Genomic DNA, 13,561 nt, shown 5'->3' on the forward strand with positions numbered 1-13,561 from the left:
TGAACAGAGACCCAAGTGAAGGGAGCCTGTGTGGTACTCCATTATGTAATGAGTATCTTTAGTATTTTAACAACCTTGTATCATGTTACAAATAATACCTGATTAACTTTGCTAACATTAGACTCACCAAGCAAAATTTATATCAAATTCTAATATCTGAAACACATGCAAACAAAAAATCTTTTCTCGTTTGATGATAAAATAACGTAAATAATGATACATTGAAACACTGGAAGACAGCCATTAGAATTGTCATAGAAGGGGAGCCCTGGTGACTCAGTTAAGCGTCCAATTTTTGGTTTTGGCTCAGGTCATGATCTCATAGTTCAGGCTAGTGCAGAGCCTGCTTAGAGTCCTTTCTCTGTCTCCTTCTCTCCTTGCCCCTCCCCTGCTTGTACACTCTCTCTCTTAAAATAAACATTAAAAAATTATTTTTAAAGGGGGACCTGGGTGGCTCAGTTGGTTAAGCGTCCGACTTCAGCTCAGGTCATGATCTCACAGTTCGTGAGTTCAAGCTCCTCATCAGGCTCTGTGCTGATAGCTCAGAGCCTGGAGCCTGCTTTGGATTCTAAGTCTCCTCTCTCTGCCCCTCTCACACTTGTGCTCTGTCTCTCAAAAATTAATAGACATTAAAAAAAAAAAGAAAAAAAGTCATACAAAATTTTTTTTTTAAAACGGGACACCTGGGTGGCTGAGTCAGTTGGGCGTCTGACTTCAGCTCAGGTCATGATCTCACGGCTCGTGGGTTCGAGCCCTGTGCTGGGCTCTGTGCTGGAAGTTTGGAGCCTAGAGCCTGTTTGGATTCTGTGTCTCCTTCCCTCTCTCTCTGCCTCTCCCTGCTCACACTCTGTCTCTCTCTCCTTCAGATATAAATAAACATTTAAAAGTTTTTTTAAATTAAAAAACAACAAATAAAAACAAAAGGTTACATACTATACATACATATATTTTATATAAAAGTCTAGAAGAGGCAAAACTATAATGACAAAAAAGAGATCAACAGTTGACTGAGTAGAGGGTGTGGTGGGAAGGATGTGGGGAGGGCAGAGAGGATCAGAGGGCACAAGAAAACATTTTTAAGTGATGGAAATGTTCTATATATGGACTGTGGTGGTAGTTATACAACTATACACAATTATTAAAATTCATGAAACTGTATACTGAACATGGGTACATCTTACTGTACGTAAATTATGCCTCAACAAATCTGGAAAGAAATTCAGCATAGCATATACAATTTAAGACATACACATTTTCCTTTATGTGAAAAATAATTGTAATACATCTTTTTTCAGATTTTATTTTATTATTTTGAGAGAGAGAGGGCACAAGTTAGTAAGGGTCTGAGAGAGAGAGAGAGAGAGAGAGAGAGAAGTGGGGCTCATGTTCACCGGAACTGGGGCTTGAGCATACCTGAACTATATACAAATCTGTAATAGTTCATTAATCTTCAACAGTGATTCTTACCATTGGGAATTTTGATGGGACTATTGCCTAGATGTAGGATCTGAGGATCTGAAACCTCCTGAACATTTTTCTTTATTAACATATTAAGGATCTGTGATTGATGCCAAATAACCTCACATGTATATTAGTTACCCCACCTGGAATCTATCATCATTAATCCTTTCTGGAAGGTCATCCCTGACTGTGACCCCACACATGCCCAGTTAGGTTCCTCTTCTGTCCCCACTACCAGTATCCTCGAGTGTACAGCACTTCTTGACCAGGTGTTTACCTAACTCAGGGACTAGGGCCTGTTTGCCCCTGAATTGCGAAAACCAAAAATGCAAAAATGGCTCTAATCATCCCAAATGTCCCTTGAAGGGACAAAATTACTCCAAGTTAAGAACTACAAATTTGTGTCTTGTATCAGTCTAATCATCCTCTCCTCCAGCCTCTGCACAGCTTCCAGATTCCTAAACTTTGCTGTTCTAAGTGTAGTCCTTGGACCAGCAGCATTGGCGTTAAGGGAGCTTGTTAGGAAAGCCGAATATTAGGCCCAATCTCAGATTGACTGAATTAGAATCTGACTTTTAACAGGATTAACTATCCTGGTGATTTCTATGCGCATTAAATTTGAGAAGCACTACCAGGTCTCTAACTTGCTTGAGGGTGAGTATCACTTGGACCCTCGGTTAACAGTTAAACAAATTCCTGGAGATTATCATTCCATGGTAAAGGTCAGGGCCTAAGAACCTGCATTGTTAGCATGTGGCTCAGGTAATCCTTATCCTTGGGCCAATTTGGGAACTGCTACTCTAAAATAAACATCAGATTTTGTCATTATTCAACTAGAATTAAAATCCCTTTAGTGACTCTCCTTGGCCTACAGTAGTGATTCTCAACTCAACCTTAGGTGCTTACCTGGGGAGTATTTAGAAATCCTGTTGCTAGGCTGTTCCCCAAACCCACTAAAGACTCTAGGGGAGGGACCCATCCACTGGTGAATTTTTCAAAGCTCCCCAGTTGCAGCCAATGTTAAGAACCATTGGGAATGATCAATGGTTAACCTGGATTATAAAACCCAACTGTAAAAGGCCTCTGCCTGCCTTCCTAACCCTATTTTGCATTGTATTTTTGCCTATGTACACCATACCCCATCCTCACTAAGCTACCTCCAATTCCCAAACCTGTGGTACTTTCATGCCCCTGGGCCTTTCTCTGAATGGCAAAGTTATTCATCCCTAAGGACTGAATTACCACTTAGCTTCTTCCCTTTTAGAGTGATTTTAGATTTCCTTGACACGCTTGCCTGGGCAGAGTAAATCATTCTCTTCTCTATGCTAATACCATGCCTCTTTGTGTAGAGCTCTATTACTATACTTACATTATACAGTTGATTCTTAAACAACTTGGGTTTGAACTGTGCGTGTCCACTTAACAGGCAGATTTTTTTTGATACGGTACAGTACTGTATTTTCCTTATGATTTTCTTAACATTTTTTCTCTTACTTTATTGTAAAAATATGATATATAATGCGTAAAACATACAAAGTATGTGTTAATCAACTGTTTATGTCATTGGTAAGGCTTCCGGTCAATAATTAAGTTTTGGGGGGAGTCAAAACTTATACACGGATCTTTACTAGTGGGGTATGAGGTCTATGTGTGTAGATGTCAGTGTCCCTAACCCCGTTGTTCAAGGATCAATTGTAGTAATGGGTTACAATTATCTTGAAACAGAGGTTAACAAACAAATTCCTGGAGATTCTTGAACATAAGAAACAAATTCTTGAACATGAGAACTATGGCTGGTTTAGTTTTATATCCCTGGTACCTAGCTAAGGGCCAGGAATATGGTAGGCAGCTAGTAGTATTTTTGATTAGTGAAAGGAGAAAAAAAAGAAGAAAATAAAAACAAGCAGGAATATTGCTTTCTTTAAAAATCTGATTTAATATAATCTAACATTAAACTCTTAATTAGAGGGGTGCCTGGGTGGCTCAGTTGGTTAAGCATCCAACTTCGGCTCAGGTCATGATCTCACAGTTTGTGAGTTTGAGCCCCACGTGGGGCTCTGTGCTGACAGCTCAGAGCCTGGAGCCTGCTTTGGATGCTGTGTCTCCCTCTCTCTCTACTCCTTCCCTACTCAGCTCTGTCTCCTCCTCTCTCTCAAAAATAAACAAATATTAAAAAGATTTAAAAAAAAAAAGAACTTAACATCCTGATAAAAATAATCGTATTTAGAAAAGAACTTTAAGCTGTGAGTTTCACCTGGAGAAATATGCATGAAAGCACTGAGAAAGAAGCCCTTTCCTTAATTCAGTAACATAATTTGGTCCACGAATTCATTACAAGGAGTTGAAATGATCCTGTTTCTTTAGGTGTCTAAGGCATCTTTTGAATTGAGGTGAAATTCACCTAACTGGAAAATTTTTTTTTTTTAAATAATCATTTTAAAGTGTCATTTAGTAAATTCACAATGTTATACAACCACCATCTAGACTAAGTTCTAAAATAATTTTCCTCCCCTCAAAAGAAAACCTGCTATAAACATTGGGGTGCCCCTATGAATCAGTACTTTCAACAATAGCCAAATTATGGAAAGAGCCTAAATGCCCATTAACTGATGAATGGATAAAGAAGATATGGTTTATATATACAATGGAATACTATTTGGCAATGAGAAAGAATGAAATCCTGCCATTTGCAGTGTGGATGGAACTGGAGGGTATTATGCTGAGTGAAATAAGTCAGTTAGAGAAGGATAGATATTGTATGTTTTCGCTCATATGTGGACCTTGAGAAACTTAACAGAGGACCATGGGGGAAGAGAAGGGGAAAAAACAGTTACAGACAGAGAGAGAGGGAGGCAGACCATGAGACTCTTAAATACAGAGAAGAAACTGAGGGTGGATGGGGAATGGATGAGGGTGAGGGGAAAATGGGTGATGGGCACTCTCAGGGCACTTTTTGGGATGAGCACTGGGTGTTGAATGTAAGTGATGAACCACGGGAATCTACCCCCAAAACCAAGAGCATACTTTACACACTGTATGTTAGCGAATTTGACAATAAATTATATTTTTTAAAAAAAGAAGAAACCCTGTACTCAAGTAGTCAGTCACTCCCCATTTTCCTCCTAGCCCCTGAAAAGCACCAGGAACAGTAACTTTTACCTTACACTAAGGTATTTAAAAGATATAAAGCAGGTATTTAAAAAGGTATAGGTTTGGGGCACTTGGGTGGCTCCGTTGGTTAAGCATCTGGCTTCAGCTCAGGTCATGATCTCATGGCTGTGGGTTCGAACCCCACGTCGGGCTCTGTGCTGACAGCTTTGAGCCTGGATGGAGTGTGCTTCAGATTCTGTGTGCGCCCCCCGCCACTCTGCCCCTCCCCTGCTCACACTCTGTCTCTCTCTCTCAAAAATAAATGCTAAAAAAGTTTTTAAACATTAAAAAAAAGTTTTTAAAGGTATAGGATCTAGATGGCTGTACAATTTTTTCTTGTCACACAGAAAAGAGCACAAATACAGTTTTTTTCAGTATCTCAAAACTCCAATGTTTTATTAACCATTTTATGTACACTGATATCAAGTCTTGAAAACTAATAACAACAGGTCCAAAGCTTCTTATATAGTTAATGTACAAATGCTCATATTTTCTACAATAATGAAGATGAAAATGACACAACAGTTACAGCTACATAAAAATATATACAAGGACTTAAGACACATTTGATATTATTTGGCTTACAACATGTGTAGATACTACACAAAAAATGAGGATATAATTTGCAGAAAAGTAAAATGTGACCAAAATCACTTTTCTTCCTAAAATTTAAAAATAAAATTCCTGACAATAGCAATTACTATTACTAATTTACAGCCAAATTTTAGACTTAACTCAAATTAGCCAGGGTTAGATATAAATTAAACATAGTGTATTTAAATATATAAGCTTTTCAGTTTAAAAAACATACATTTCATAACATTTTCTCAAAATTAATTAAGAATGGTTTATCCATGTCCTTCCAGATTCTGGAAAAACATTAGAACAAGTGAATATTGAACAGCTGATTCTTTGGAAAGCTGCACCCAAGTATCCCTTTTATTAGGTTGTGAAATCAGCTAAGAGGGCTTTTATTAGGGCTGGAAGGCAAGGAGGTGGAGCTCAGGTACAAATCTGCTGTTGCTCAAAGAGAGAAAGGCCATGAGAAAGGAGCTAGACACCACAGGATAGAAGCGGCACCTGGATGTGGAGTTGCCCTAGTGGGCAGAGAGAGGCTGGTGTATCATCCTTTGGCCCAAGTGCTATGGGAACCACTCCCTACTCAATATGCATATGTATTTTTTAGAGTAATCTCTATGCCCAACACGGAGCTTGAACTCAACCCTGAGATCAAGACTCACATGCTCTCCCAACTGACTGAGCCTGCCATGTGTCCCCTGCTCAGTATTAAATTGAGAACAGAAATATTTCAAAGCGTGCTTAACAAAAACAGATTATGTACCTTTATATTACAAAGCATAGGAGACATTTATTTTAAAAAAGTGAACTAAAAAATTATGAGGTATCTCCTTACTTCATCTTAAAAACTAACCCAAGGAACAGACATTTAAAAAATTCTTTAACTATTAAAATGTTTAAAAGGCACTTGAAATATTGCTTTCCAATCCAACTCAAATATACTGTCAACTAATTTTGGACATTAAAAAAAAACGCATAATTTTGGTGCAATTTTTCTTGTAATTCAGTGATACTTTCCATTTATAGGGCTGAAAGTTTTGAAGGATAGAGCCCCAACATTCTGCAACCTGAAAGTGCTTTTACTGTAGAAACAGGAAGGGCATTAATGATTTGCTCTCTCACTGACCACATCCTGTAGTCGTTTAAGCAAAACATCATCATTTTCTTGACAGAGGCGTTTGGCAGGTGATTCTGCATCACCATCGATGGCTATTGCTCGTTTCTTGGTTCTTTGTTCACCCTGCCTTATCATATTGTTGATATCTTTCAAACTCTGCAAAAATAGAGGACATGTGTGAGTAAAAGGGGAAAGAGGCAAAGAACTAAACTAACTACTTTTTCCTGCACTCTACCCAAAGCTGAACACTAGGTAGAGATTATCTTTTGAATCTAGATCAACTTAAAGAGGGCAATTGGAACTAATCTCATCATGGTTTTAAAAACTGAATTTACCTTATAGCAGTAGTGCTCAAAGTATAGACACTGGACCAGATGCAGTAGAAGTATCTAGGAACTTACTGGGAATGCAAACTCTGAAGCCCCACCCTAACCCTGACTGAATCAGATACTCTAGGGATGGAGTCCAGCAATCTATAGTTAATCAAGCCCTCCAGGTGATTCTGCGCTTCCTTAAAATTTGAAATCCTCTTCCTAAGGTGATGCTTTTTAAGCTTGAATGCGCTTAATCACCTGCAGATCTTGTTAAAATGTACATTCAGATTCAGTAGGGCTGGCATGAGGTTTGAGATCTAGCATTTTTAAAGTTTATTTTTTAATTTGTTTAGAGAGAGAGAGAGAAAATGCACATGTGAGCAGGGGAGGGGGTAGAGGGAGAGAATCTTAAGCAGGCTCCACACCGAGTGTGCTCGTTACTGAGTGTGGGGCTCAATCCCACGATCCTGGGATCACGACCTGAGCCAAAATCAAGAGTCGCCCAACTGACTGAGCCACCCAGGTACCCCAAGATCCTGCATTTTTAACATGCTCCCAGGTGATGCTGATGTTGAAGGTCTATAAACTGTACTGAGTAGAAGGCCTTAGAGAAGTGGCTCCTGAAAGCTGTGCATCACAACTGTCCAGAGAACCTGACTGTCACAGCTCTGGGACGCAGTAGGTCTATCGGACAGATCTGTGCTCAACAAGGTCCCCACGTGATTTTGAAATCACTGGCTCAGAAGTCAATTGGTCTCATCTTTCAGTTCATTTAAGAATCCCTTCTAAACATTCTTGTAGGAAATCAACTTCTATGAAGAAGAAACGCAAATCTGTGAAGTATTCTATCTCAAGTGAGGTTGATTTCTGGAGACATATTAAACATATTTGCTTGATAGCTTTTCAAATATCTGAAGACATCAATCATGTAACTGTCACATCTTCATCACTGTATGGGAATTAAGATGGGGATAACCACAGAACTGTGTGTATAAATAAGAGAAAGCCTCTTTTTTCCAGACTTTTCACTATCCCATCACCAAATGAACTTTCACTTTGAAAGCTTTTCTTTAAAGTTGATATTCCTCGTGTCTGACCACTTGTGCCTTATTGGTCCCTTCTCAAGATCACGTTTAAGCAGGGTGACACACTGGACTCTTGCAGTGAACTTACCCAATATCATATCAATAGTAATGGATTAAACTACCTCAGTTGAATACGCTGCTCTTGATCACAGTAAACTTGCCACAGTAACAGTTCATATTATTCTTAAAAATTTTTTTAAATGTTTATTCATTTTTGAGAGAGAGAGACAGAGCATGAGTGCGGAAGGAGCAGAGAGAGAGAGGGAGACACTGACCTCGAACTCATGAACTGTGAGATCATAACCTGAGTATCCATAAGCCTCATATGTATATTGCTATCATGGTATTTGTGATACTCTGACAAAACTACCTTCTTATTCATCTATTTTCCTGCCTGCTTATGGATTCAGATCAAGGCAGGGAATGGATTTTCTTTTTTTTTCCAATTCACTGCAGCAATCCAACCCCTATATTAATTACAAAGAAATGTTTTATAAAGCCCTGCTGACATGAAATGTTAGGAGCAGTCTGAGTCAAAAGTGAAGACCAACACTGTGACTTTACGTGTTTTAAAAAATTTTTTAAATATTTATTTTTGAGAGAGACTGAGTGTGAGTGAGGGAAGGACAGAGAGAGGAGGAGACACAGAATCTGAAGCAGGCTCCAGGCTCTGAGCTGTCAGCACAGAGACTGACCTGGGGCTTGAACCCATAAACCATGAAATCATGACCTTAGCCGAAGTCGGATGCTCAACTGACTGAGCCACCCAGGTGCTCCAGTTCATATTTATTAGTAGTAATTTTGTGGACAAAGAACAAGACTAAAGATTACTAACTGGCAATATTCCTGGATTTCAATCCAATTTTTAACAAAGGTACAAAGGTTGTTGTAACACCTTACCTTAGAAGGGCTGCCATTGAACTTATATAGCAGAGCACTCCTCGGTGTAAGGCCCGATGCATTCTTGTGCGGGGAAACATAAATGGAGTGTTGCTGGGAAATGCGGCGTGGTGAGCCTGGTTGTTGCTTAATATGTGGAAAAGGAGAGAGTGGTGGAGCTTCCATCTGAAATAATCCAAAAGTAAATTTTTGTAAGATAAAAGCTTCTTTTTTTGAATCCCACCATATTTTTATTTTATTTTTTTAAAAGTAGGCTCTATGCCAACATGGGGCTTGAACTCACAAACCCAAGATCAAGAGTTGCATGTTCTACCAACTGAGCTAGCCAGGCACCCTCATATTTTTATTCTTATTGGCATTTCTTAGTTAGGTGTCAGCTATACTATGAGAATTTATTTATGGCTGAAAAAAAGGAAAGACATGACCCATTACCCCTTGTTTTTCAATAGTCACTAACAGATAAACTAAAATTTATTTTCCTGCATCTTTCAGGAAATCCTGAAGAATTCTGAGTGAGACACCCAAAAGTGGTGATAAGCCAGGAGTATAGGAGCCCCTTGTTCATGCAGAGAAAGTAGAGGCAAAGAGTAGTCAACGTCCTAATAATCTCTGTATACATAACACCCACACCCTGTCCCGTAACCAAAGCCATAGTAGAGAGAATAAAAGAGAGACAGAACTCTATGAGCCAGAAGGATGAGTCTACCATGGAACATATTTGTTAGTGAAATGATTAAGACTTTATATTGAAATGAAAATTATTTAAAAATAGAATTAAGGAAGCATTTTTCCTTTCTTTCAAAAAAAATTTTTTTTTAATGTTTTTTATTTATTTCTGAGAGAGAGACAGCGTAAGCAGGGGAGAGTCAGAGAGAGAGGGAGACACAGAATCCAAAACAGGCTCCAGGCTCTGAGCTAGCTGTCAGGGCTCGAACCCACCAACATGAGATCATGACCTGAGTCGAAGTCGGATGCTTAACCGACTGAGCCATCCAGGCGCCCCTGCCCTTTCCTTTAATATTCTCTACAATGTTTCCATTCCAGGAATAAATAGAGATGGTCCCTTAATTAATAATTTTATTCATCATCTTCAATTGAAGCTAATAAAACTAGTTTCAACTAATGATAGACATATTCATGACAGGTGAGGTGGAATTGAAGGGAGCTGAATGAATAGTCATGGCCTCTGAGAATAGTCACAGACCACATTCCTTGAAATGTAAGAGACACAAAATACAGGGGCGCCTGGGTGGCTTAGTCGGTTAAGCGTCCGGCTTTCGCTTGGGTCATGATCTCGTGGTTCGTGGGTTCGAGCCCGGCGTCGGGCTCTGTGCTGACTGCCGGCTCAGAGCCTGGAGCCTGTTTCAGTCTGTGACTCCCTCTCTCTCTGACCCTCCCCTGCTCACTATCTCTCTCTCTCTCTCTCTCTCTCCTAGAAATAAATAAAACATTAAAAATTTAAAAAAAAAAAAAAAAAAAAGAGACACAAAATACACACGTATGGCTACTGGTTAGATGCAGTTTCTACTAGGTCCTTCTTACAACTAGAGTCTGCTCTCCTGGGAACCAACCTCAGCTTATACACTGATGATATTTTCACAGGCCAGCTGGTACTGCCAAATTTGTATTAAAATGTCTTAGTGTTGCTTCTACTAATGATCCAGGCCTATTTATGTCCTTTTCTCTTTATCTTAAGAAAAACATTTATCTCATATATACATATTACAATGGAAATCAAAAATAAGAGAAAAAAATTACCAGAATTGTTTTCGTTTTTCCACATTCTCATCTAGTAATTGCCCATATGTTAACATAATTTCCAGTAACATAATCACAATATGGATAAAATTTCTATGATTTCTTCTGGACTGTGTTGTATGATAGTTTTAATCACTCTCTAACTATTGGTATTTTTTTTTCTCCTATAAAGTGCATCAGTGACACTTTAACTCTGAAACACTTATCTAGTAAACTCATAGTAATCCAATTAGGACTATAAATATTCATATCATAGTAAAATATAAAACATACCACATGGTCCTGATTTGACAAGTCATATCTCAGTGCAAATGACTTCACTCTTCCCACATAGACTGTATTGTAAAATTTGATAAGATCACCTCTTTCCTCTTTCACTGGTCCACTAGAACAGTCCGGTGTTTTTGTAGCATCTTCCAATTCTGTTAAAAGATTCAGGGTTATGACAGATGTACTTTAATAAACAAAGTGATCTGAATTACAACTCTACAATTAAAAAAAAAAATCAGAAGCGCCTGGTGGCTCAGTCAGTTAAATGTTTCACTCTTGATCTCAGCTGAGATCTTTTCTTTTTTTTTTTTAGTTCATTTATTTATTTTGAGAGAGAGACAGCAGAGCCTGATGCAGGGCTTGGACTCACAAACCATGAGATCATGACCTGAGCTGAAATCAAGAGTTGTATTCTTTTTTTTTTTTAATTTTTTAAATGTTTATTTATTTTAGAGAGAGACAGAGTGGGTGCAGAGGAGGGGCAAAGAGAGAGGAAGACACAGAATCCAAAGTAAGCTCCAGGCTCTGAGCTGTCAGCACAGAGCCCAATGTGGGGCTTGAACCCACAAACCACGAGATCATGACCTGAGCCAAAGTCCAACACTTAAATTGACTGAGCTACCCAGGTGCCCCTCAAGAGTTGTATGTTTAACCAACTGAGCCACCCAGGTGATTCTCAGCTCAAGTCCTGATCTCAGTGTTGTGAGTTCAAGCCCTGCATTGGGCTCCATGCTGGGTGTGGAGCCTAACATTTTAAAAAATGTTGGAAACCCAACTATTTTACATATAAATTAAATTGGAATCTTGAGAAATGCAAATATATGTACTTAGGCTAATACTCTTTAAAATCTTTTTTAAATGTTTATTTATTTTTGATAGTGAGTGAGAGACAGAGTGTGAGTGGGGGAGGGAGAGAGAGAGAGAGGGAGACACAGATTCTGAAGCAGGCTCCAGGTTCTGAGTCTGATGCGGGGCTCAAACTCAAACCAGGAGATCATGACCTGAGCCGAAGTCAGATGATTAACTGACTGAACCACCCAGGCGCCCCAAGGTAAATACTCTTTTCTCTAGACACTATTTTAGCAAGAAAGTTTCACAACCATACTTTTTTAAAAAGTTCACTGATTTATTTATTGGGGGTGGGGCAGAGAGAGAGAGAGAGAGAGAGACAGACAGACAGACAGACTGAGAGAGAGAGAATGCCAAGCAAGTTCCAGGCTCTCAGCATAAACCCCATCATGGGGCCTGAACTCACGAGCCACAAGATCATGACCTGAGCTGAAATCAAGACTAAGAGGCTTAACTGACTGAGCCACCGAGGCCCCCTTTCTGTCAAATTTTTTTATGCACAGTTCCCTTTCCCTGTAATATCCTAATGAACACTATTCTAAGGCATACTGGCTTTGTAACAGCTGTTGTAGGTTATTCTCACTATATGGATCAGTCAAAATTATTTAATGTCCTCCTTTGATTAGAAATTTCTGGACACAGACTATTTGTGTATCATTCTAATTCCAGTCATTAATATTTACATAAGGTAATGGGCTCTATTTATTTTGAAGGAACCAAATATTTAAAACTCTCTGGGACTTCGGTGGGGTGCCTGGCTGGCTCAGTCAGTAGAGCATGTGACTTTTAATCTGGGGGTTATACATTTAAGCCTTATGTTGGGTGTGAAACCTACTTAAAAAAACAAAAAACAAACACTCCGTGATATTTACAGTGATATTTTGGCAGCTTCTTGTGAGTTCTAAAAGGCATGACTATAATCTAAAAACAAGTAAAAATGTGCTCTATTTATATCTTCATTGTCTATCTGGTGATTTTAAGATGAGCATAATGTGAAATAAAGTCACCTGATTTTCAATTTGCAGTTACCAATATTATATATCTCACATAAAACAGAATTTTTGTCTCATGAAAGAATTTGCTTTTATTGTTTTCTTTCACTGTAACCTATTATTATTATGTTTAATTTAAGTAATCTCTATACCCAATGTGAGGCTTGAACTCACAACCCTGAGGTCAAGAGTCACACACTCTCCTGACTGAGCCAGCCAGGGATGCCAATAACATTTAAAGTATTGTAAATAAGGAATATGGCCTTAGATAAACAAGCTTAAAAAAGAAAGAGGAAAAACGACATTTAAAGAGCAATACTCATTAATAAAATACCATAAATTTTATATTGCCTAAAAAATTATAGGGGTGTGTGGGTGGCTCAGCTGATTGACCCTCTGACTCCGGGTTTCCACTCAGGTCATGATCTCTTAGTTTGTGGAATTAAACCCTGCATCCGGTTCAGTGTTGACAGTGCGGAACCTACTTGGGATTCTCTCTCTGCCCCTCTCCCTCTCATGCACACTCTCTCTCAAAAATAAATAAATAAATAAATAAAACACTCAAGTGTAATACACTTGAATATTATATTTGTTACTTAGATTAAGCTATAATCTGAATCTCTCCAGTGTTCTAGTCAATAATGCCAGTCTAGGGTGGCCTGCTGCTTCAATGGTAAAGAATGCATAGTCTGAGTGAACTGGTATTTTGATCAGGAAGCTCATTTCCAACAGGTGGCTATTATAAGGGTTTCTGTTAGGTTTATCTTAATCAAAGGCCAATGCTTTGCTACTTAACATACTCAATGTCAGAAATGGGTTTTTATTAAAAACAAAAGGACGGGGGTGCGCTTGGATGACTAAGTTGGCTAAGAGTCCGACTTTGGTTCAGGTCATGATCTTGTTGTTTGTGAGTTAGAGCCCCCTGTTGGGCTCTGTGTTGACAGCTCAGAGCTTGGAGCCTGCTTTGGATTCTGTCTCCCCCCCGCCCCCTGTCCCTCTCCCACTTGCTCTCTTTCTCTCTCAAAACTAAATATAAAAAAAAAATTTAAGGGGCGCCTGCGTGGCTCAGTTGGTTAAGTGACCAAC

General features: G+C 38.9%; 1 protein-coding gene across 1 annotated transcript in view; it reads right to left on the bottom strand.

The window, feature by feature from the left end:
• Positions 1–4,976: 4,976 nt before the first annotated feature.
• Positions 4,977–13,561, bottom strand: part of RBL1 (RB transcriptional corepressor like 1) — a 60,563-nt gene continuing 51,978 nt past the window's right edge. The window contains exons 20-22 of the mRNA XM_039227186.1: positions 10,638–10,786; positions 8,607–8,771; positions 4,977–6,463 (exon numbers count right to left, since the gene is read on the bottom strand). Coding sequence (XP_039083117.1) covers positions 6,293–6,463; positions 8,607–8,771; positions 10,638–10,786 — 485 coding nt within the window. The 3' untranslated portion in view covers positions 4,977–6,292. The remainder of the gene's footprint in view (positions 6,464–8,606; positions 8,772–10,637; positions 10,787–13,561) is intronic.

This window comes from Hyaena hyaena, unplaced genomic scaffold, assembly GCF_003009895.1.
Source record: "Hyaena hyaena isolate Hyena2069 unplaced genomic scaffold, ASM300989v1 scaffold_25, whole genome shotgun sequence".
NCBI classification, from domain to species: Eukaryota; Metazoa; Chordata; class Mammalia; order Carnivora; family Hyaenidae; genus Hyaena; species Hyaena hyaena.